Source organism: Uloborus diversus, chromosome 2, assembly GCF_026930045.1.
Source record: "Uloborus diversus isolate 005 chromosome 2, Udiv.v.3.1, whole genome shotgun sequence".
NCBI lineage: Eukaryota > Metazoa > Arthropoda > Arachnida > Araneae > Uloboridae > Uloborus > Uloborus diversus.
In genome coordinates this window covers 78,375,491-78,400,200 of record NC_072732.1, presented here as the reverse complement: position 1 = coordinate 78,400,200, position 24,710 = coordinate 78,375,491, and the positions used below count along the sequence as shown (strand labels likewise).

Here is a 24,710-nt window from a genome sequence, read left to right as displayed (position 1 = left end):
ATGATACCGTGGTTGCTGGGCGAGTTTGGCGATTAACAATCGAGTTGCGGAATTATTTTTACATTTGAAAGATATTATTTGATGTATATTTTTGTTTATTTGGTGAAATATTTTAAATTGCAGTAAAAACCGCTTCACCCGCTAAATAGAGTTTTAAAGCAACTGTAAATCTAATTTAATGATTTGACGAAAAGTTTTAAATTCCAAAGAAACTTTAGTGTTTCATAATGTTAAACAATGAAAGTGAGTTGAACAGAAAGAGTAAGGGTGAATTCGTCAAAAAATGAATACATGGTGCAAGAAATGACAAAAAATTAAAAAAAAAATCATTACCGCCCTTTATAAGTTAACCACCTGTCTTAACCGCCAAAGTACTCACCGCAAGTGCTCAACTTACACAGGTTTCACTGTATTTTACTACGTGGGTATCTTCATAGCATCTGTACAGTTTGAAGTTATAAATTTTTTCTCCATACTCCATTTATTTCCACTCCCCCAAAAATGCCACGTAGAATTTTTCTTTCGAAGATTTAACAAAAGAGACTTGTGCTTTTGGTTCATTGCCCATGCCTTTGAACCATAATTCAGAATTGGAATAGTGATGGCTTTATAAAGCAAATATTGGCTCCCTTGTTAAGTTGTTTAATCAATAGGATGGGGGTTGATAGCTTGCTTAACAATGTTTAGAAATACTAAAACGGAGTTCGCTTAAACCATTTAATACTATAATGATTGAAAATAAATAACATTTTATTTCTAAAAATTTTCAATACATCAGTTAATTTTTAATTTTTAAAATTATGCTTAAGTCTTCTCTTTTTCATCTTCATCTTCATCATCATCTTCATCGTCATCATCGTCTTCATCATCATCGTCAGATGAGGTTTCATTGTCATCTACATCATAACTGTAGTTGTTATATGAACCTATTAAGTAAAAAATTACATTCAAATAATAAGTTGATTGCATATTAAACATAAAAGAAACATATGCTATTTACAAATTTCTCATCAAACATTGAATCTCAGAACACTTGAACAACTTTCAGGGTTCGTAAAGCTCTGAGAAAACCTGGAATTGTCAGGGAAAATGACATTGTTAAAATGTCAAGGAAAAGTCGGGGCTCCCCAAATTTTTTTTTTCCATTTTTTCCCCAGGGAATTTTGTTTTATGAGATCTAATCTTCATTTTTATCGATTTTTCCTGAAAAAAAATTGTAAAAATTTTGATGTAAAATGAGGGTAGCAATAAAAAAAGTGGCGACCCCCCTCCCCCCCAAAAAAACTTCCGCAGTAGCCATTTTTGACCCTCAATAGTTCTCAAGAAAAAAATCCTAGGGTGAACAGGAATTATGCACAAACTCAACAAGGGAGAAGACAATTTACTGCTTCGGAAGCACAAGCCTGAAGATGAGGAAAGGGGTGGGGGGTTGATAAGGGAAAATCATTTTTTGATCGTAAAGTCTTTTTAGCAACGTGTGAAATGTAGTCGCCATTTTTTGTCATACACAAGATGGAGTAGACACTATCGTTAAATGCCTAAATTTCCAAAAACAAAACAGAATCGGATGTTTTCTTTACCTGCAAACTAAAGAAAATAACACAAAATGTGCTGCAAAATTTATTAATTATTTATTTATTTTCTTATTTTAAACAAGTTTTTTGAGAAATGAATATTTAATCTTATCCTCATTGCCTTGGATGCAAATGTGATAAAAGCTTTTCAACTGAATGGTAGTTTCATGAAGATTTATTATTTTTAAACTGTTTTCATGCTACAAATTCAATTATTTTTTCTTTTTGCGTAGCCGCCATATTTGATCATTCCAAAGATGGAAGTACACAAGACTTCTTAAGTGCCAAAGTTTCCGAAAACGGCTTTGGATATTTATTGCACTGCAAACTATTGAAAACAATGCAAAATGTGCCACTTTTTTCGGATAATTTGGTACTATTTTCTGAAAAAGTACAAAATTTTATCTACAGAAAATTTTTTAAATTCTAATTGATCTAGCTAGACTCTTATGTGCTAAAAACTGACTATTTTGTTTTAATTGTAGTTTTTAAAGGACTTTTAATTATTTATAACTACTTTTATGCTACAAAATCAAAAATCTAATTATCTTAAATTCTTCACTTAAGTCTTTCATATACAGTCGGATCCCGACTTACGCAAGGGATGCATTCCAAGACCCCTCGCGCAAATCGACATTTTGTGTTGTGGAACAACGTATGTTTAGAAATGTTTTTATAAGCATACCTTATTATTTCAGACAAGTGTTAACACCTCCTAAATTGTCTAAAACCATTTCTTAACTATATATTATCGTATATTTTATAAAGAAATGATTTTTTTACTGCATTTTAGGAAAAGCATTACATGTTACATAAATTACTGCTACGAAACACAAAATCAATGATCAATGAGAGACATGAATTAAAACTGTATGGTACTTACATTGAGTACATCACTGCATTATAATAGCTCTGAACTGTAGATGTCGTAAACTTAATTATAATTTTTAAAAGGATGAAGATGATGGTTTATGCAGTGTGGCAACACCCCTCTTTTTGGTCTCTTTAAGCCACAATGAAAGAGCAGCTTCTATTTTCATGATGTTTGTATTTTGTTCAGACACTACTCTGCGAGCCTTAGTATTAAAGCCAAGTTCTGAATTTTTACGGTTTCCTTTTCTTGAATTTTAAATGCATGTATCAAAGATTCCCTCATACCTGATTGCCGTGCTGCCTTCGATCCGCTTTTTAATTGTTCAAGCATATCGATAATCTTGACATTTTCTTTAATGGTCAGAAACTTTCTCTTTTTGTTTCCCCTTTTGCCAACTTTAGATGAAGAATCACGTTTGGGAGCCATTCTACTTGATCAACGTTCATATGTAGAATGAAAAAAAACATTAAGAATCGGAGTGGTTACTTGTACAAACTAGAGCAATGCGTAGTTTAGACTAATACAGTGTGTAAACTTCCACTTTCAGTGATATTAAACGGATGAAAGTCCATTCACAAAACCAACATTTAGTGTCAACGAAACCCATTCTAACGATACGCTGCCGCCCCTTTCCAAAAAATTTCATGTTGCAGGCGAGCAATTTGCATCAGCAATAAAAAAATTCATTACTTGGGGGAAAAAAAAAACCTCACGTTATAGTCATTTCGTGTAAGTCAGATCGCGTTGTAGTGGGTCTTTTGCACGGTGGAAGTAGACATAAATTTCCAAAAACAGAATCAGATGTTTATCTCAATATAAACTGTTGAAAGTTTCATAAAATGTGCAATAAATTATGAATTTAAAAAAAATAATTATTTTCTAGAAAAGGAAAATTTTAATGTAAGCATTCTTTAATATGCAGAAAAAAAAAACTGATGATTTTTGGCATTGGCCCATGATCGGTGGATGTCGATTTTCGTTATTATATATTGTATGGTATGCCAACAAGTTAATTATATTTATACCGAAAAATAACTTTGTATTTTGCTCAATATGCTACAATGTTGCATACTAATAAGAAAATAAAAAGAAGTATTGTAAACCAAAAGTTGCATTACAGCAAAACGCTAATATTACGCATGAAATGTGACATCGAAGAGAAGAAACCTTAAAATAAGTTGAAAGTACATTGTTTTCAACCACTAGTAAACAAATTAAACCAATTTTGAACAAAATATTTAAAAAAAAAACTTCAAACAGAAAAAAAAACAAGATTATTATTTTTTAAATCTAAGGGGAAAAGTTTCAGTTCTTCCACATTGCTACTTTAAACAATGTCAATTATTTTGAAATTATTGCTGTTTAAATGTAATTTTGAATGAAGCAAGTAACCTGGAATTTTCTAAAAAACAACCTGGAAAAGTCAGGGAATTTTTTTTAACCCCAAGTATATGAACCCTGAGCTTTGCAATTATAAACGAGAAAGTTTTAAAACTTTTCATTAAAATAATTATTACAAAGTAAATCAAATAGGCATTTTAAACCTTTTCCAAAATAAATTAAATTTGAATAACTTGGCCAATGGGACGGGAAGCAATCAAATTGCTTTTCAGGGTTCAAACTTCAGGGAGAAAAAAATTCAAGCACTTTTCAAGGCAAAAAAAGTTTTTTTTCAAGGCAATACCATAAATTTGTACTAAAAATATTGTATGCAGATTTCATTTACTGCTAACATAGAAATAAGGAAATAATACAAAAAAGTACATTTATTTCCAATATTAATACCGTGGTTTATTACAATATAAGGGCGGTTAGGGCAAAAACACCATACAGAAAGTTATTTCACGTTGCACTATTAAGTTCTAAAATATTAGAGGTTCGCAAATCATTTATAAGTATGCAAATCAATTATTCATTTGTATGTATTAGTTGATCAACAATAAGGCATTTCAACCGTGCTTGAGTAAATTTAAAAATTAGTAAATAAGTAAAATTTATGAAAGTCCACAGTCTAGTCTCCACAACTCAAAATATGTAAAAGCTGCTTAAGAAGTGATAAACACTCTGAATGTAAACTTGAGTCTATTCAGCTTTCACTGAATAACTTGTAATAGTCAATAAATGTGCAAGTTCAGATTCATAGAGCCATATTTCGAAATTGAAAAGATTCACAAAAAGTTGATATATATTATGACAAAAGAGTAGTTTTATTTTGGGAACAAATGGGTTATTGATAAAATTAGAATTTAAATTTAGAAAGGCAAAATATTCAGGTGTGATTGTGATTTGTGAGTTCATAAAAAATTACCTGAAAGTTTTAAAGAGCAAATCGGGACGAGGGGGGGGGGTATTTTTAAAACTAAAACCCCTATTACTTGAATATACATGTGTACAACAATAACTTTTGACATGCATACAATTCATTTCTTTAAAATTATATAATTCAACTTTGTATTTAAAATACAAACTTTAAGTTAATTTGTTAGGTGCTCAATTGCTTAAATTTAAATTTTTTTCAAAAGACCTGTTATGAGCAAAAATTAGCTAAAGATAATTAAATTCAAAATTGCAAATATAAATAAGTATATAATTAAACAAGACCAAAGTAATTAATTCTTTAGTTATTGAAATAAAAATAAACTAATCTTATGTAGCATGTGCCAAAACAACTTCTAGTTGAAAAAATTTAGAAATATAAATAAAAAAATATAGAAGATGCGAAAGGATTGAAATCTCAAACAAGGGAAGAAAATATTTGCGAATAAGTTCAATGTTGTCATGTTTCCCATAAAATAAATTTATATTTTACTAAAATTAAACATAAAATATGATAATCTAAGGTAGTATGTATGAACATAACATCTGATTAGTCAATATATTTAAATATTTGCAAGATGCAAAAAGATTGAAATTTGAAACACCAGAAGCAATTTTTCGCGATATCCAAGTAAGTTCAATGCTGTCATGGTTTCCCAATTAATTCCTTTGTTAATTAATGATATTAAACAAAAAATAAAGTAATCTAAGGTACCATATGTGAAAATATCTTTCAGTGGTAAAAGATATCAAAATATTTACAAAGATGCAAAAAGATTGAAATCCCAAACACAGAAGCAATTTTTCGCGATGTTGCATATTAAACACATGTTTAGAAAGTTGCATTGGAGAAATACTTTTTAAAAACTTTTAAGCACAATCCGATGATTTTTGAGAGAATTTATGCACTAAGAAACTTTTTCAAGGTTTAAATATTTTTCATGGTTTTCAAGCATTTGAAAATGAACTTTTTTTTCAAGCACTTTGCAAGGTTTTTCAAGGGCGTACGAACCCTGCTTTTCTGAACTTAATCATGAAACAAATGTTTCACCATGATCTGAGGATTTGTACTCTTTTAATGAGATAATTTCCAGCACCCCAACAACTGGAAAATTCTATAGGGAAACCAAATATTAACAGAGTTTTTTCCGTCTTTTCCAAAGTAATACCCCGAATAGGGAGAAAATCCAGGGTAACATTTTAGGCACATGTTCCCCTTCTTTGATTTTGGGATTGATAGCATATATTTTAGATGAATAGTAGAAATAATCAAAAAGTCAAAACTTAAAAACATTTAAGAATATTCAGGAAGCCACACTGATTTAAAAATCAAAGAGATTGTTGATTAGGGTGGGCCGAAATTTTTTTTTTCGAAATAAATTTTTGGATAGCGCGCAAAAGTTGCGTAGTGAGCTAGTTAGCACTCACAAAAAATTTCTTGGATATTAAAAAATATCTAACCGGCGCTATTTGACACTAAAAAACCGAAAAAGAAGAGAAAAATGAATGTTTGTCAAAATATTTTTTAAAACTAAATTTCAAATATTTTGCTGGAATGCACCGAAAATGTTATGTAATGAGCCAGTTCGAGTCAATAAAATGTTTCATTAATTTAATGAGCATTTAACCGCTCCTTTCCAACATAAAAAATTGGAGAAAAATGAAAAAATATTGAATTTCTTTAAAAACCAATGTGAAAATTATTTTTCAAAATTAAATCATAGATTAATTAATTAAATAGCACTACTAATCATAGTAATTATTATCACGCAATAGTATCATACATTTTCTAGAATTACGTATAGAGATAATAAAATTTTGAAAAAAAAAATTTCAAATTTGATTTATAATACTTTATGCATAATGATTTTTTTTTTTTTGAATAATATTGTCCTTTGTTATCAAATGATGGAAGTTCTTTCCTAGCTTGAAGTTTGGCACGAATGTATCTATCTCGTGCAGTTTCACCACGAACTTTTATTGCAGCTTCAGTTATTAGTTTCACACAAATTTCTCGAAAGTGAACTCTGTAGGCTGTTCTTTGCACATTTCATTCAATTGTTGTGTCTTTTAGATGCATTGTAAGAGGTGGCTCTGTTACAACACAGTTTGCCCAATCAACTAAATCAACGGCTTCAAAATTGAACTTAGGGCGCTTAAAAAATCGTACACCATCCAAGCTCTTCGCCTTCTTATTTCTAGAGTTCAGAATGCGCCTAACAGCTAATTCCTGAATGTATTTTCTTGAGTCAAACAACATTGTCAACAGTAGCTGTTCAGGATGAGCGAAATATGCATTATGTGAGAGAACTTTGAAAATTATCTCCTTAACGTTGCCTGGAAACTGCCTTGCAAGAGAAATCATTTTCAAAAAATGTTGGGCACCATACTGGCAGTTCTGTTTCATTTTTATTTCAAACCACATTGGAGCATAAACTAACATTACATACTTTACAAGCATTGTAAGATTTTCTGATGGAGTTGGAGTGTCTATATACAAGCGTAACAAACGGTTTGCAGTTGACAGCCATCGCGAATGACTGAGTTTGCCTGGGTACTGTCAGTCACGCTAGAAGGACAACTACCCTCTTTTACGGCAAGACAGATTCTATACAAATATTGTTGTTCAGTACTTAAATTTTTTTATATCTTCCATGTCCAAAACGAGAAGATTGCAGTCAATTTTATCAAATTTGACCACCGGATTTTTTTTACAATCTCTAAGAAGTTGTCCGATAGCTCCAGAATATGAACGTGGCCCTTTGTGCAACCGTCCAATTCCAGAATAAGATGCCCCAGTGGCAACTCATTAGTATGCAGCAGACATATGTTCCACGGTATAGGTCTTTTGAGATATGTCTCAAGTAAACGAATTACTCCACTTTTCTATCCCGTATTTACATTTGTTCTGTCGCATCCAATAACCGATAAGTTAAGCAAGCTTATATTATACTTTTTTGCAAAGCCTATAATACCTTGCGAAATTTTTTTTGCACTTTCACCAACTGTTAGTGATAAATGACCTATGTACTTGCTACCTGATTATCAGTGCTACATGTGCTTCAGATGCTAATTTTGATGGCCAGATGTCTTTTGAAGAGTGTCATCTTTGCGGCCGTCAAAATACAAACTCTTTATAGCTGCCCCCTTTAACTGCTCTTAAATCCCTCTCTCTTAGCTCGCTCCTTTTTTCGACTTCCCTCCTTACTTTGTTTTTATCGACCATATAGTTTTGTTTTTTGTTTAGGAGAAATCAGCGAGAACTGCTGTAGCAATTTTAGCCACTGCTCTATTTGAAGCGCCAGTTAGATCTGCTGCTAAAGCTGTATGAGGCACAGAAAGTCAAACATATATAAAATAGTTATAAAATAATCTTAGGAATAATACAAGCAGTTGAGCGCCGTTTATTATCCAGAAGAAATAATTGGAACCAAAGATTAAAAAATTAGCATCTTATGTAACTATTTTTTATTTGAGTGTGTGCATTTTTTAAAATTGGCGTACAAATGTCGCATAAAATTGATTGAATTTTCACTGTTTTTTCTAAGTAACGTATTGCGTAACATTTCAGTATTTACTTATTTTGAAACTACTTTAAAAAAATATTTTTTCATTTTTCCCATGTTTTAGTCTTAAAGGAGCCTAGCTAAATATTCTACAAAATGTATAAAAGTCCTTGAGGATTTCAACTAATTCGTTGACAGATACTTCTAATGTTTGCTGAAACTAGCTTCAAACTTTTATTTTTGACTCCCCCCTTTTTTTTTTTTGGAAAAAATGCATTTTTGTCCCTTTTTTCAGTTTTCAAGGTCAAATAGCGCCGGCTAAATATTAAACAAATTTAGCGAAATTTTTTATGGGTAATAACGGGCCCATATAGCAACTTTTCCGCATTATCCGAAAACAGATTTCCAAAAAAAGTTTTTTCGGCCCACCCTATTGTTGATTCAATGAATATTATAAACACTGAACTAAAAAGTATCATAACTTATTGCTTTTACAAAATTAATGCCTCAAGATTTTGTTTCAGTTGTGGCAAGATTCTTCGAGATGTGTAATATGTTTTTCGATCTAGTAACTAGAATGCACCAGGGTAGTTGTCCTTGAATCATATACGAAAGCATACAAGACTTTTTTATGTATGAAGTTAAAAAGGATATAACAATAAAAATAAAACTACAGTAGAGTTTCGAAAATCTGAGTCTCAAAAGTCCAAGCTTCCACTTAGTTTGAGGTATCAAAAAAAGTTTGGTTATTTTCCCTGCTAGTAAGAATGAAACCCCCCTCCTTCCCGTTTCTTCATGGAACAAAATTAGGTTTTGAAATTATAAATATATTCGCTTTTTTTCTAGATGTCTTGAAAGAGAAAGGCAGCAAAAAATTTAGTTTTTTAAAAAATACGAGATTTTCTGTATATTATTAGAGTAAAAGTAAAATATTCGATGTGTATACCACATAGTGATGTAAAATACCTGGATATTTATTTTTAGGGGTAAATACACAAAATGGGTATTTACCCGGGCTATTATGGGCTTGTATGCTTTATATTCAACTAAAATACTTTTCTGTATGTATTCCACTATGTATATATGTAACCAACCATATACAAAACAATAAATTTTTTCCCAAAAATTATATTTTGATCACATATTTAAAGAATTATTGTGTGAAACAACGCAGCAATCTAATATGATATTCACATTAAATGTGTTGGATATGCCTAATCACACAATGTTGGTAGCCTAATTTAAGATATAAAAAGCCATTCTACAAAAAGTAAAAAGTTTAACTGGTTACAAAAAAAGTAAGCATCAATTTTTTAAGGTCCTAGTCTTTTATAACCCAGTAATCCCTGCATGACATCAAAATGTAACAAAATGTTAATAAAAATAGTTTGAATAAATTTTCATCATGAAGTATCAAGGAGCAAATGCAAATGAGCAAGGCAACGGAAAACAGTATTTTGATTTGTTGTTTGCTTATTAATGTGAAAACTGTTTCTATATTTGCCACGTTATCACTTAAACAGCAATAAAATACGTAACATCATAGTCTTAATAACTTCTCAGTTTATTCTTCCAAACATCCCTCATGCTTCCTTTTTTTTTTCTTTCCATTTTGGATATGACTAACCTAGATTGTGATTTTGAAATCCTGAAGTTCATCATTGAATTGCTTATACTTCTCCAATTATGACGTTGAAAAGAAAGATTCTTTGGTTCACACGATATGTTTCTTTCATAATTTCATCAAGTTTTTCAATAAAAAATATTATAAATTGTGTAATACATATGTATGTATTAATTTTACCAGTTATTCCATATTTTGATTTAAAAAAAAATTTCCCATTCGCTTTTTACATTTTTGTAAAATACCCAGTTTTTGGGTATTTACCCAGGCCTTGGGTAAATACCCAAAAAATATTTAGCTACCCGCTGGGTATTTACCCGATCCACATCACTAATACCACATCAGATCGTTTCTTGAATGCATATTAAATAACAAACATTTTTTATAAGTAAAGATGATTTTTGTTATCTACAAATCTAAGGCTTTTACTATTTAAAACTTCATTAACTGCTTACAGTAAAGTAATAAAGAACAGTTGCGACGGCTGTGATGTCAGCACTCATCAAATGACATGAAATATTCACTTTACTACCGATAAGATAATTTTCAACAAAACTAATTGAAATGAACTCGGGGAGAGACACTAGATTTTTTGGTTGCTCACACGGTTTTACATACATAAATATTTAGACACCTCAGAACACTTTTGAAAATAGATTCATGGGTGCTTAAAATGAAAATTTAGGTGAAATTATTTCGTTCCTACAATACTTTCTATACTTTGTATGGGGATTGGGGAAGTGAAAGGTATGTAAGTCTTTTTGTCACCCAAATAGTGTAAAATTGTAATTGCAAGAATTTTCCAGATAATCCGAGGTAGTGTCAGTCCCAACTACCTCGGGTTTTCGGAACTCCACTGTAATAGCAATCAAAAATTTTAAAATTCTTCAATATTCATCTTTCCCTGAACATTTTTGAATTTCAAACATTTTTCAAACATATTTAAAAATAATGGCAAAATAATGGTAAAGAAATGCTAGTTTTGATATTTATAAAAAAAATAGTTTTAAGTACTTTTCCAGAAAATTTTGAATCAGCTATTTACTTTTTGTTTCAAATGATGCTCTGGTTTCCCTTCAAACCATGCTAATCTTTAGCCTTTTTTTTTGTTACAAATATTGCGCAGAAAAATTTTAATTTGAAAGGAGGAATTAAACCAATGTTCTCCTAAAAATATGTAGCCAGCAGTAGTCTTTTGAGCTTCCTTTCAATACTTGTTTGTGACTTTGCATTGAATTAAATATAAAGCCTGATTAGCCACAAGCAATGTTACTAAGAGTGTTTTTTTGTGTGCGTGTTCAGCTATACGGTTTAAAAAATCAAACAAGCTAATTCCAACATGAAACTACCACAACTGACAAAAATTGGGGGAAAAAAAAGTGTTTTGAAAATAGTAGAGTAAAGCATTATACCTGAGTACCCACAAGCTCCTTCATCTTCATCACTATATCCATTTTCTCCAGCACCTGTGGCTTGCCGACCATAATCATGTTTACGAACTATAAATAAATTTTTTTACTTTAATCACACAAGTAATGAATATATTATATATCTTCTTGCCGCCTGTGAATGAGAGTATTTTTTATGCACACCTACGAAATTTTATGCCCACTAAATAAACTCAACGAGCAGTAAGTTAGTAATGAAGAACAAAATATGGAGATAATTTCCTAATAAAAGAATGATGAAGGGATCACATAGAGAAAGCCTTACTTAAAGCGGCAAAAGGTTAAAATTGGCCTTTGGATACTATTGGAAATTCCTACTCTAAATTCCCCCTACAGACCCCGAAGTGGTTTTTTGGCGGAAAAAAGTAGGAAATAAGGAATCAAAAATTTAAAAAATAGGAAAAGTAGGAACAAAATCACTTAAAAAAGTAGGAAAAAATAGGAAGAGATAGGACTACACACACGTCACGACGAAACACTTAGCGTAAACTTTATTTCTAATGTAAAATAAACTAACAGTATTTTTGATTTAAAACTGTCCCAAAAATTAACAGCACTTTTGAAGTATTAAAGGGATTTAATGAAAGACTGCCTCGAAAAAACAAGACAAAAGAAACAAGCTGACAATCAACAGCATGAAAAATAAACTGGTGGAAACAAAAATATTATTTACGAAAGTATGGAAATAAAATCCGAACAAAGAAACACCTTTCAACAATACAGTAATAAAAATTTTTAATGTGAAAGAATAAAATGCAATATAGCAATCACAAAAAAAAAAACAGTAATAATAATAATAAATCTCATATTTTGGTGCAATAAAACCATTTTTGTTAAAGATTTGTTTTGTCAAAAACGAAAACATTCCTTTGAGAGCATCCATTTATAATTTGAAAATACTAACACTTTCAGCTCCTGTTGTCATAAACTATGATACAAAAAGCAAAGCAAATATTAAATTAGTTTTAGTTAAAAATAATCAGCAGCTGACATGCATTCTTCTTGCATAAAAAGGAACAGATCTTTAAATTTGAAAAAAAAAAGGAAAAAGACTAAAAATGCAGAATTAAAATAAATTTATTCTTAAGTATGGGACATAAAAATTATAATAAAATAATTAAACTAAATAAATAACGAAATAAGTAAACTAAAGAGTTTGTATTATGTTATGTATTTTTAGCATTCAACATAAATTTTTGTTTCGGCAATTCATTTACGAGGATCAGTGAGGTCAATTTCTCCCCTCCCTGGCTTTGGAAAATTAATGCTTAACTATACAGGTTTGTGCGGTTTTTGTTGTTTTCAGATGAAATTTGCATTCAGTATACATCTTTGCTAGCCACCCCCGGGGGAAAAATCAAAATGACCGGCCAGTTTTAATTTTAATCAAGAAATAAAAACGAATATTGTTTTATTGGTTTGATGATTTTATACCTCCTTGTTCCAAAATTTTGGTCACCGGAAAAAAAAAGGAAAAATCCATGTATGGTAAACATAACATTTTTATTACAGACAAAGATCAGTTATTATCCATTTTTCACAAGAAGACACTTCGCCACGCCTCCTCGAAACGCAGAGTTCCATTTTACACGGGGGTGACCGGTAAGCAATCGACGTGCTTCTGAAGGAAACAACCAGACAGCCTTAATTTGGGCGTGCATTTTAATGTGCAAAAAAGTCTTAGTGGCCATTACATCACTTGCTTCACTTGTCTGTTGTCATTTTGGTTATTCTTGCATTTTAAAAACTGCTGCTTTTACAACAAAATGCTATGATCCGAACATACCTTCTGCCGAAAACAGCGAAATAGAATTATCGGATACCACGTGACGAGGGAGGAGTCAGGTGCCTTCTCGTGGAAAATGGACAATACTAACAATACTAATATTTCTCTGTGCATAAAAGAGAAGGCATGTAGTTTCTCTCTCAATCCTCACCATACAACAAAAATATTCATTTGGAAATTGTTCACGAAATTGAGAGTAAGTGGGGAGCATCTGGCATCAAATGCCTGCATATATCTCTTTCTCTCTCCCCTCCCTTTGATCAGGCGCCCTGAATACAATAACTTACAGTAGATACGCCACATCGGTATTATTACCGCACCCTGAAAAGAGTAAGTCTGTCAAAAAAATTTAAAATGTTCAGAAATGCTGCATTGCCACATGCAGCACTAAAAAATAATGAGCTACTCCTCGATATTGATGATATATCAGAATAGAAAATACCCATTATATAAAAAGAAAAAAAATACAGTACATATTTGCTTGTGGCTCTATCCCCCAACTTTTAAAACTGTGAAGAAATAAAAACGGAATCTTGCATTTAAATTGATCTCCGATTTTTCTCCGAAAATCGGAAACGTTTTGCCCATCTAGGTTTTGCCATGTTTTCTTTTTTCTCTCTTTTTTTTTTTTTGCAAATACACGCTTTGCAAGGAAAGAAAATTAAATTTCATAAATTTTGTAATCATGTTTACGATTTAAAATGCCCGATAATCATATTTACGTATGAAAAAAGTTAGTTTTTGCGATTATTTTTGAAGTGGTCTGTTTTGCGAATTTTTGTTATCTGTCGCTTTTATTTTGTACTAACATCAATAAAATATGTACAGTGTACAGGTTTTTCATTTTTGTTTCCTTACATTCCTTTTAAGATTTTACATTGCCTTTCTGTTTAAATAGAGCTCCATTTCACTTGCAATCATTTATACAAAAAATTGGCGAATAGGAAATTCAGCTTTTCACGCACTTTTTGAAGTCGGCTGTTTACTTTAATTAAAGCTTCTAATTGACGGGTAAATAATATATAATTGCATCAGAATGTGCCAGTATCTATTTATTTATTATTTCGTGGAAACAGTAGGACTGAAGTCGGGGCTATAAAAAGAAAAGTCGATCATAAACGCCGCAGCATCAAAAAAGTCACTTGTGAAAATTTAACTTTTAAACATGCAGACGCCACAGCATTCCTTAGTAATTACTGTAGTCAGTCAATGAAAAGCTCAGGATCCGCTTGTTTCTTTTGCTTTTCAAAATTGAAACATGCAGAAAATTATCGGTGCGGCATTGTAAAAATAAATCAATGCACAATTAGAAGTGCTATACTAAAAAAAGAAAAAGTAGGAAAAAAAGGGAAAAATAGGAAAATAAGGAGAGAGCTCTAAAAAGTAGGAAAAAGTAGGAAAAATAGGAACTCTTCGGGGTCTGCCCCTAGGGTAAAAGCTTAGGCAATTAAAAATTTAAAAACCTTATCTGCAAAGTGGAGTAAGAAAAAGCAGTCTATGGATATCTCTTTTAGCTGACATGAATTGTCATTTTAGCATTCTGAAGCCCAGAAGGAACAAAATGCTACCCTATACGACCAAAAGTATTGAGACACTTTCAAATATTCACATTTTTAAAGATTTTTCATGAAATAAGAGGCTACAATTGCACTTTAATTTTTTTCACATAAAAGGTACACTCCATCTATAATTTTCTAATAAAAATTAAGTCTACTGTATGTTTAGGGGATCAGCTAAAAATTGAGAAACCTAAAAAAGGTTTTGATCATCCTTTATTATTAATAGCTGGGAACAAGGGCGCCCATATGAGGGTGAGGGAGCTCAAGCCCCCTTTAAAATTAGAATTTTCTTACTTTTAGTACTTTTTTCTTTGCAAAAATGTAAACACTTTTCCTCTCCAGCAATTAATGAATAAGTTATTAAAAATGGCAAATTTTAATAACTTGTATCTGTACTGAAATTGGTTTCTATGGGGAAAATATCTGAGCCCTCCCCCTTAAAATTTTAAACAAATAAGTTAACGAACTATGTAGAATTAATTTTTATAATTGCGTGAAAGTATCTCTTATGCCCATAGTAACATAAGCATTTCTTTCAAAAATACAAATTTTATTTGAAAGTTTCTGGCTCATAACACGCAGAGTTTTCTGTCAAACATTACTAAACTTTCAGAATATTTGACAGCATATAAGAGAAATACAATAATAAAATTTGAAGTTAAAACAATGAAAATTTGATAAAATATGAATGTTTAAAGCAATTAAATATTAACTGCTCATGCCTGAAAGATAGCAATTCATAACCTTCATAATCCAAAGCACAAGTAGATCCTGCAACTCATAATAAAATTCCAGCTTGATATCTTTAAAATTCAAAAAGTTATTAGTGATCTAATGAGCCAAATTTCAATAAGTCTTGGATCCCCTAATGGTCTCCTAAATGAATAGTAGGTTCAACTTTTATTGGAAAATGACAGCCGGAGTATGTTTTTTATGGGGGAAAAATTACAGCACAATTGGTCTCTTATTTCTCGAGAAATCCGTAAAAATGAGAAGTTTTGAAAGTATCCCAACACTTTTAGCCATATAATGTATATATCTATGGACATAAATGTCATGCAATTGATAATAAAATTTATAAATTAAGTAAAATGATACGAAAAGAATGTTTACCTCATTTATATAAATTTAAAACGCATATACAGTGAAACCTCTATGAGTGACCAACTCAATACAGCGACAACCTCCATTAACGACCAATTTTCTAAAACACTGATTTCCTACTCTATTTACTCAATGCTAAAAATTATCTGGGAGAGACCATCAAAACCTCTAACAGTGACTGGCAAAAAACACCAACAAATGATAAAATTTTTTAGAGAAACCAAAAGAGAGATAACAAAAGAAAGGCAATGTGGAAGCACATCAATGTTTCTAGCTTAGGATTAGGCAAGTGTCAAGTTTGGGAGTAAAATGCATTCTTCAGGGAATTTTAAATGGATTCCTTTCATGACCCAAGTTTCCTTTGTTTAGAGCTCCAAAAATGTTACAAAAAGGAGGGGGTAGTTTTCACACCCTTGGGAAGCTAAGGTGACACAGGTATATCTCGCTATGGGTCAAGCGTGCGTAGGTCAGTGTGGAATGTTGATGATGACAGCAATTTTCCAATTTTCAAAAGGTTGTTTCTTCAAAATTTCACAGGGGCATTATCAATTAAGTTTAGAGGTTAGAATCTATTTTTCACACATTTGAACAGTTGAAAAATAGATAGGTTCATTCTGTTCTCAGGTTGCACAAATGATTGCTTTAATAATTTATTTTTGAAGCTAAAAGACAAATTAGAAAAAGTTGATTCAGAAAAAACAAAGCTTCTGAAGCAGGTAAATTTCCCTTCATATGCATAAATGTATTAAAAATTTGAAAAGAAGAATTTTAGTTTTTTTATTTAAATATATTTTTTACAGTAATTACCCCACCAAAAATGTTTGGCTACGGCCTCTCGATTCCTTAATTGAGCCTTGAATATTCTATAAGCATATAAATTATTTCTATCTATGTTATTCTTGTTTTTTGCACTTTTGAAGATGACCTCTAAGAGTGAACAACCTCTATTAACGATCACTTTCTCCAGGAACGGAGAGTGGTCACTCCAGAGAAGTTTCACTGAATAACACATTTAACATACTTACTTGACATGCTTAGATCTTTTGTTTGTTGTGTATCATAGTTGCATTTTGGACAAGGAATAGGTTGATTTCTTTCATACTTGAAGCCTTTCCTTTTTACATGATCTTCACAGTAACATGTCTGATTGAATCAATAAGAAAATTAAGCAAAAAACATATGAAATTACAAATTTTAAGAAATGTCTATCATTTCATATAACCTGTACTTTTCTTTTTTTATGTCTAACATAAGATACAGTAAAAATCATTTGCAATTTTCATTTGTTTCTGAAAGATAAGGCAATTTTAATGAGATGACATTCAGTTAGACAAAGTAGAAAAATTACAGAATCAATCCCTTAACCTATAACAATACACAAAGAGAAAAAAAAACATACATACATGTTGCTCTTTGAGAACTATAAGCTTTTAAAGAATAGCATGAATGTGTATTTCAAAAGAACAGTCAAAATTTTGTATAAATTAGCCATAGAAGTAGCAGCAATTGTCATTTAGAGAAAAACCAGTTTCAACATGATTAGTTTAAAAAGACTACGTAAACAGCAGCACATCTATATTACGAATTTTGCAATTATAACTGCTGATGCATGTGATGAAGGGAAGACATTTTTACAGTCTAAAAATGGAGTCAAACAATAAGGGACATTTTTTTTTAAATACAATCATTTCGATGCAATGACAAGAAAAAAAAAAACTTTCTTTAAAGGAGTATCTCGCCACTTCACACCATAATTCCCCATGCTAAATTCTCACTTTAAAGCTTAACTTATTGCTTAAAGTTTAGAGCTAAAAAATGTCAGAGTAAAAATGAGAAATCACTTAATTCAAATGAATCACTGATCAAAGAAAAACATAATGATTTCAAGCCATTCTTCTAGCCTATGTTGCTTGTATTTTGGGATGACTTTGCATAGTTTATATGCTTTTTTTAAAAAAGCATATAAACTATGTTCAAATAGACAGATAATGTATTTGGCTTCTTCATTTTCTTTATGCTACACAATGAAGAAAATGCACATACTAAATACTTCTAGTGACAATGAGTCCCTACTAAATATTTTTAGCAGTATTATTATATGCAAAGACAACATTCTTCACATCTTTTCAATTATCTACCGATGACAATTGTAAAACAAATTAAAATTAAATTGGCATTTCCACATGAGTAAAACTACTTATGAGGACTTAAGGTAAACTAATGTTCATAGATCATTAAACAAATTAAGTACAACTAAAAATTTCTTTAAATAATTTACAGAATAGAAAACATATCTGAGATTACAATAAAAATGTATTTATATTTTAACAAATAATACATACATATATATACATATATTTATGTACATAATGTACACTTACTTTACACCTTAAGCAAGAATATTGACCAAGTCTGTTACATGACTGACCTAAATAAAGAAAAGAAGATTTTTTGAGAAGCATGCACACATTTTAGATCCACATTTCAATTACAAGATTACATTCATATAAATAATAATTGAAATAGGAGTAAAAACCAACTATTTGCTTGATTGAGCAACCAGTACTTGTGCAAAAGAAATGACTTTAAAAAATGATGTGTATTCTCTATTTTATGAACTTTGTTTCATAAATAAACTTTTTCAAACCCTGTTTCTCAAATATAGCCTCTCTTTCTACAGCTTTTATGATGCTTATTGGAAAAAATTGGCGCTTACATTGATTTTTAATAGAAAGCATTCCCAGAAAGAGAACTTAATCAGTGGCGGATCCACAGAAGGGAGGGGGCGATTGGGACAATCGCTAACCCCAAAAGATTTGTAAATTCAAAAAGCTTCGGGAAAAGGTCGCCAAACTCTCCCCCCCCCCCCCCCCCCTCCAACACATCACAAACAATCACTTACAACTGTATTTTTATGACATTAATTACAAAAATTCTCCAGGGGAGTACCTCAACCCCCCTCTCTCTAATGTCATTGAAGATCGTTGAAAATTTTGAATTCTTGGAGCTTCAATTTCGAAAAAATCACTTGGAATCGAAAACTTTTCGAAAATATCGTTAATGAGGGCCTTCAATTACGTTTTCCAAACTTCAATTCTGGAAAAAATTCCGGGGAAAAGCTCCTGATTTTAAGTCTTTCCCCTTACATTAATGTAGACCCACTAGCATTAAGTTTTTGAAGTTTCAATATTGAAAAGTTGAGGGATAGCTCTTGACAGCATCCCTACCCTTAACGCTACAGAAGATGGCCAACCATTGCACTTCAAGGCTCCAATTTCGAACAATTTTCGAAGTAAAGTTCCAAGCCCCGTTCCTACGTCATAACTATGTTCAACAATTTTAGAAATCGGCGGAGATACCTTCCTTCTCTTTGGCATTTGAAACATACCCTGATCCATTGGTCGGCAAAGAGCTGTTACATTTGGTGGCAAAAATACAGCTCTTATGACAATCATCAGGGGGATCAGACTGCACGGAGGTTGCGGGCAGGGGGTAGAAAAAGAAAAACGTTTTAGTATTCCATGACCAGTTTTACAAATGATCGATTTTAAACATTCTTTACCAGGCCGGATAGCGCGGAGTCTGGATAGTCGCCAGCCGGATTTTAATCGGGAGTCTACTGTACTTCTCTTTTGTAACAAAATAAAATTTAGTTACAAGGGCAGAAAATGAAATAAAAATAAAAAAAAGATTTACTTTGGAGTCATGAAATTTTATCTTCAATTTAATGCTTTTGATGCTGATTGTTACTATGGCATCATTTAGGGATGAAGGTTACTATTAGGAATTATAATATATATATATTCATGAATAAACAATCTAGATAACATTGAAGATGCTAAACACATGAAAATAAAAATGAAAAAAGGTGAACCAGGGACCGACACTTTCTCAAGGGGAGGATCGGTCCCTAAGTTCACAAGGCCCTTTGCGTTTAGCAAGAGGGAAGGTCCCAATAACTTGCTATCCTCCCCGAGAGCCTTGGAGGAAAATTGAACACGAAAACATACCTGGAAAATAATTAATGAAAGCGAATTCAGGTGAACCATCAAAAGGAAGAAACAATAGGAAAGTAGACCTTGAAAAAGAAATGATCTGCACGTGTCAGGCATACATGCAGTTAAGACACGGCAGCAGCAGAATTAGGAAGGAAATCTTCTGCTTCTATACCTGTGACACGCATTATAATAAAAAGGACTTGCTCTAAAAAACAAACATCAAGCAATATTAGATGAGAATTCAAGTTACGATGCAGTTCTCAAACAGTTCAACACGATTTACAAAAAGAGAAAAGTTCAAGTCATGATGCGAAACTAATGTCATGACTGACTCTTAAAAAAGTTCATAAGAGACCAAGAGTTGAGCGTGTCAGAAATAAGTTGTTATGGGTAAAAAGTGGGATAATGTAGTGAAAAAGTTTAAATGGGATGGACTATATAGATGGCTTTTGCTACTCCTGATACGATCTTTGTGAAGGTAAAAAAAAATTCAAGGCAAACATTCAGAGGCGGCTCTCAAAGGGTCTGAAAAAGTTATGCAATGGGCAGAAACTATACTAATTTTTTTTTTTTTTGTTGTGCAGGGCAGAATGAATTCTGAGAGCAATGTTGATGTACTGAGCTATATTTTAAAAGCCGAAAACACCCTTAATTACGAGTTTAAACAATTTGCTCTAGAAGGATAGTGGCTAATTACATGTTTCTCAAATCTCAAAATCATTGCTTGCTACTTAAGCCGGGAAATTACTGTACTGGCTGGACAAAAGGCTCGATCTGAGTTTAATGGAAACTTTCTGAGGTCTTCTAGCTTCCGAAGTATGAAAAAATGGTATTCAATATCAAAAAAGGCAAGAACTCATTTTCTCCATTGAAAAAACCAGGATAAATTTTTTCAACTTCCATGACATAAAGACTGATAAAAAGTGATTAATAAAAGGAGGATGTTGGAAAACAAGGGGGGTTTTCAGGGCAAAACGCTCATAACAGTGACATTTTGATATTAATCACTGCCACGGCAAAATATTTATATTTTGTATTTTCAAATGTTCTGCATTCAACAATGATTTCTAGCATAAAAAGGCGTTTTGTGTAAAAATTTCACTGTATTAGTTCAGAATTTTTTTTCTCTGAGCAAATTTTTTGCTGTCCTTTCAATTCTGGCCATCACTGTAGTGCTTTTGTGAGTTTAGCACAAAATATTATAAAAAGTGAATCTCCCTATTTAACAAACGTGCAGACTGAATTTTTAAAAATATGTTAAACAGCTGTCTGACTGCTGTTGTGAAGCTTTACTAAATGTCAGAGGGAGTATTATAAAAAAAAAAAAAGACTAAAGTTTTAACAACGTTTAAGAAAATTTAAACATATAGAAGAACAGAAATGTCATTTATCTGTTCCAAAATTGAAGAAATAAGTGAGACTAAAGTAATAAATAAAGTGTATATCTATTTTTCACTTTCAAAACTGATTAGTATAAAATTTACAATTAATAATAACTTTTAAAAATTGTACAACTTTTAAAGTGTTTTGCAGCAAGAAAATCTTGTGATGTGGCCCATGTAAGACATAACAGGGTATACAACTAAATAACCATGTCAACATTTTTTTAATGTAAAAGATTGATTTGGTACAGAGTGAGATTAAAGAGCACTTATAAACACTTTAAATGAAAAAACTAAATTAAGAATACAAATATCGCATAACTCACATTTTAAAGTTTCAGATTCTAAAAATTGGCAACTAGCTTGATGCTCAAACTGATCATCTTCACAAAGAAAAGAATCACAAAAAGAGCATTTAAACACTCGTCCACCTAAAAGGTAAAATTCTAAATCAGATTTTTAAAAATTTTCAATGATTTGTAATTTATTATATTTTTAACTAAATGAATTTTACTTGAAATTCTATATCAGCAAAAACTCTAGCAATATGAAAGTACTTAGAACAATTTGACTCAATTTAATACATAAAAAGTATTTTCACACATTATAATGCATATTCTTAATCAATAATCATAAAATAAGATAGGAAATTATTTAGAACATAACACAAATGATATATGATGTATATTAATGCTAACCTTTTTTCAGTGATGAAATATTAATACCCTAATATGTTAACTGAAAATATGTACCTCATTCTACACAAAAAATATTTCATACAAAGGTCTAGGCTCAGTGAAATATTCTTATAGCTCTAGAAAAGATCATTTACACATACTTTTGTAATGATCATAAAACACCAGATGAGCAAAAAACAAAAAGCTTTCTGATCACTAAACAAAATTTCAAGCATCATATTCAATTGTGAACAAGTAGTGCATATTTAAGATTTAAAATTTAAATCCTATAAAAATAACTCAAATTGCAATATTTAGCCATGGTTTTCACGACAATCCTATACAATAACTAACTAACTACCACCACTTATTTTTTGCAATTAGTTCACGGTAGCTAAAGATGAGTGCAAAGAATGCTCAATCTGAACTAAATAATTTTCGAAATGTGTTTATGGAAATGTCTAAATGTCAAAAAAGCACTATTTCTTGTTAGAATGAAATATTTTAAAATGTAAAGTTTGCCATTATAGTCACTTTTCACCTCTTTCAAACACACAAGTTATAACTCGAACTATTCCACGTGGATAAATTACACATCCAACTCAGTTGCATCTTAGGTTTGTATATTGCTTTATTTGCAACTTATGACATCTCAGGTTTTCATTAGAAATTATCTAGCATTGCTGCCACAATTCTTCATGAGTAAATATTTCTTATTTGACTAGAATCTATTAGTATCAAGAAATGGAAAATCATATAATTCCTTTAGCTGCTGAAAATAGGAGGCAAACATATGCTATAATGTGTATCAAATTTAAGCTAGTGATTGCTTAAAATTCAATTAATAAATTATTCATGACACAAGATAAATGAATTTGATATTAAATCTACCTAACAAGGAATTAATTTTAACCTCCTTTTATTTTGTGTAGATTGCACAGCTGTGCGAACTAAATATTTCATGTTAACTAATTCTCTTTCTAAGCTTAATTTCCAAAATTATTATTATTCACTCTAAAGTTTTAAATGCAGGGGTGCCCACAAGAGGGAGAGGGGTCATGGTACAGATTATGCTATCGAAATTGAAATTTTTAAGGGGGCATAATTTGAGAGGATTTTAAATTTCATTTAGGGACGGGAGCACTCATTCTGGAGGGGGTGCTCCGTAGCGTTTGTGGGGGGTGCACCATCACACTTGGAAGGGTGAAGCACAAGTGATGCTGAATGCTTTATCACAAAATAGGAAAGAGAAACAAAACAGCATGCATACATGTTTACTGTTAGCCTTAAAGGCTAATAAGAGAAACAATGAACGAGTGAGCAAACTAAAAAAATCACTTCTAGAGCAATGCTCTAAACCTTTCACCATTAACATGATTGGCTGAGCTAAATGTAGCAAGAGTACTATTAGTGAAACAGCATAATATTCGAAATTGCGGTTGTTCATTTTTCGAAGAGATTGTACTGCACCGTTCATTTTAAAGAGCCTGCCTTTTCGACCTGTTCTTTCAGGAATAACATCCCCAATCTTAACAAAATTAACATCTCAATGAATTTGATAAGTAAAATTTACTAAATTTTTTCAAAGTTCTGCCTTTCAGAACTTCTTTTAGTGTGGTGCATTAATAATCATACTAACATCAGTGGCAGCCTTGCAGGTTTGGGGACCCATCTAAATACTTTTTTGGGACTCTGTCTATCACAAAACAATGTAAAACATTTATCATGTGCATTTTTCAGTCCCCTTTGAGGACATTTTAGTTCAAGGGTTACCTTGACATTGCAACAAGGGGCTATTCTAGCGTTGTGTGTGTGACTTTTTGATACCATTTTGTTGCAAATAACAATAAAAACCAATATGATATTTTAAAAATATTTCTTAGCAGTTTCTACTGGATTAACAGAAGATATTTAAGAGATTTTGGGTGGGCAGTTCTGTTTTTGTAGGCAAATTCTAAAATTTTTTTAATAAAATTTTATATACAACGTGAGACTCAGAAAATTTGAAAATTAGCTATAGCTCATAGCATTTTGTAATTTCCTGTTAATTTTTAAAAGGTAAATGAAAAGTATTTTTCGAGCATGTGTCTAAGTATACTGAGTAAGTATCCCACAAATATTTTTTTTCTAAAGCTCATACAATAGCAAAAAAAAAAAAAAAATAGCGTTACGTGCGTGACATTAGAGCGTTATGTGTGTGACTGTGTGCAACATTATAAAGGGGATTTCCTAATAAAAATCCAGTTTGCATCTGGTCACAGATATTATGTATCAAGTTAATTTATGATATGAGATATTTTTCTTCCTAGCCCCCCCCCCCCCAATTTGACCCTAGAAGAAAACTTTTTGTTCTTTTTGCGTTGCATGTGTGACTAACAAAAAATTGCCCTGCATATTTTGGGGGGTTAAAAACTTATCAAAAGTATTTATTAACAAAATTTGACTCATAATTATAGAAAAGCATCTGTGTTCATGATATTTGATAGTTTTTCAAAAAAAAAAAAGATGATTAAGTACAAAAAATGGCTCTTACATTTATTTCATTAACAATGCTCTTTTTAAAACTTCGTACAAATGTTATAAAATGAGGCTAAATTCTGATATAAAAATATTTTATACACAAAATTGATGCAGGAATGAAAAAGAACAGATATTTCTTTGTCAAAAAATAAGATTTGTTTCTATATTAAGTGAAAAAATGTTTTTGGTGTGTCAGAATCACTTTCTGTGGAATTCCCACAAGGTGAATTCAAAACTGACTAACAGCAGCAAATCATATAAGAGTAAATAATGACGAGAATGGCAAGCAACAAATGAATGAAAACATGTTTAAAAAACTGTTTAAACTTATAAGAAATAGAT

General features: G+C 31.2%; 1 protein-coding gene across 1 annotated transcript in view; it reads right to left on the bottom strand.

Moving 5' to 3' along the window:
* Nucleotides 1–740: 740 nt before the first annotated feature.
* The window catches only part of LOC129235243 (zinc finger protein 330 homolog), a 32,896-nt gene continuing 8,926 nt past the window's right edge, over nt 741–24,710 (bottom strand). Inside the window, 5 exon segments of the mRNA XM_054868953.1 lie at nt 741–926; nt 11,307–11,393; nt 16,817–16,934; nt 18,173–18,219; nt 21,498–21,602. Coding sequence (XP_054724928.1) covers nt 805–926; nt 11,307–11,393; nt 16,817–16,934; nt 18,173–18,219; nt 21,498–21,602 — 479 coding nt within the window. The 3' untranslated portion in view covers nt 741–804.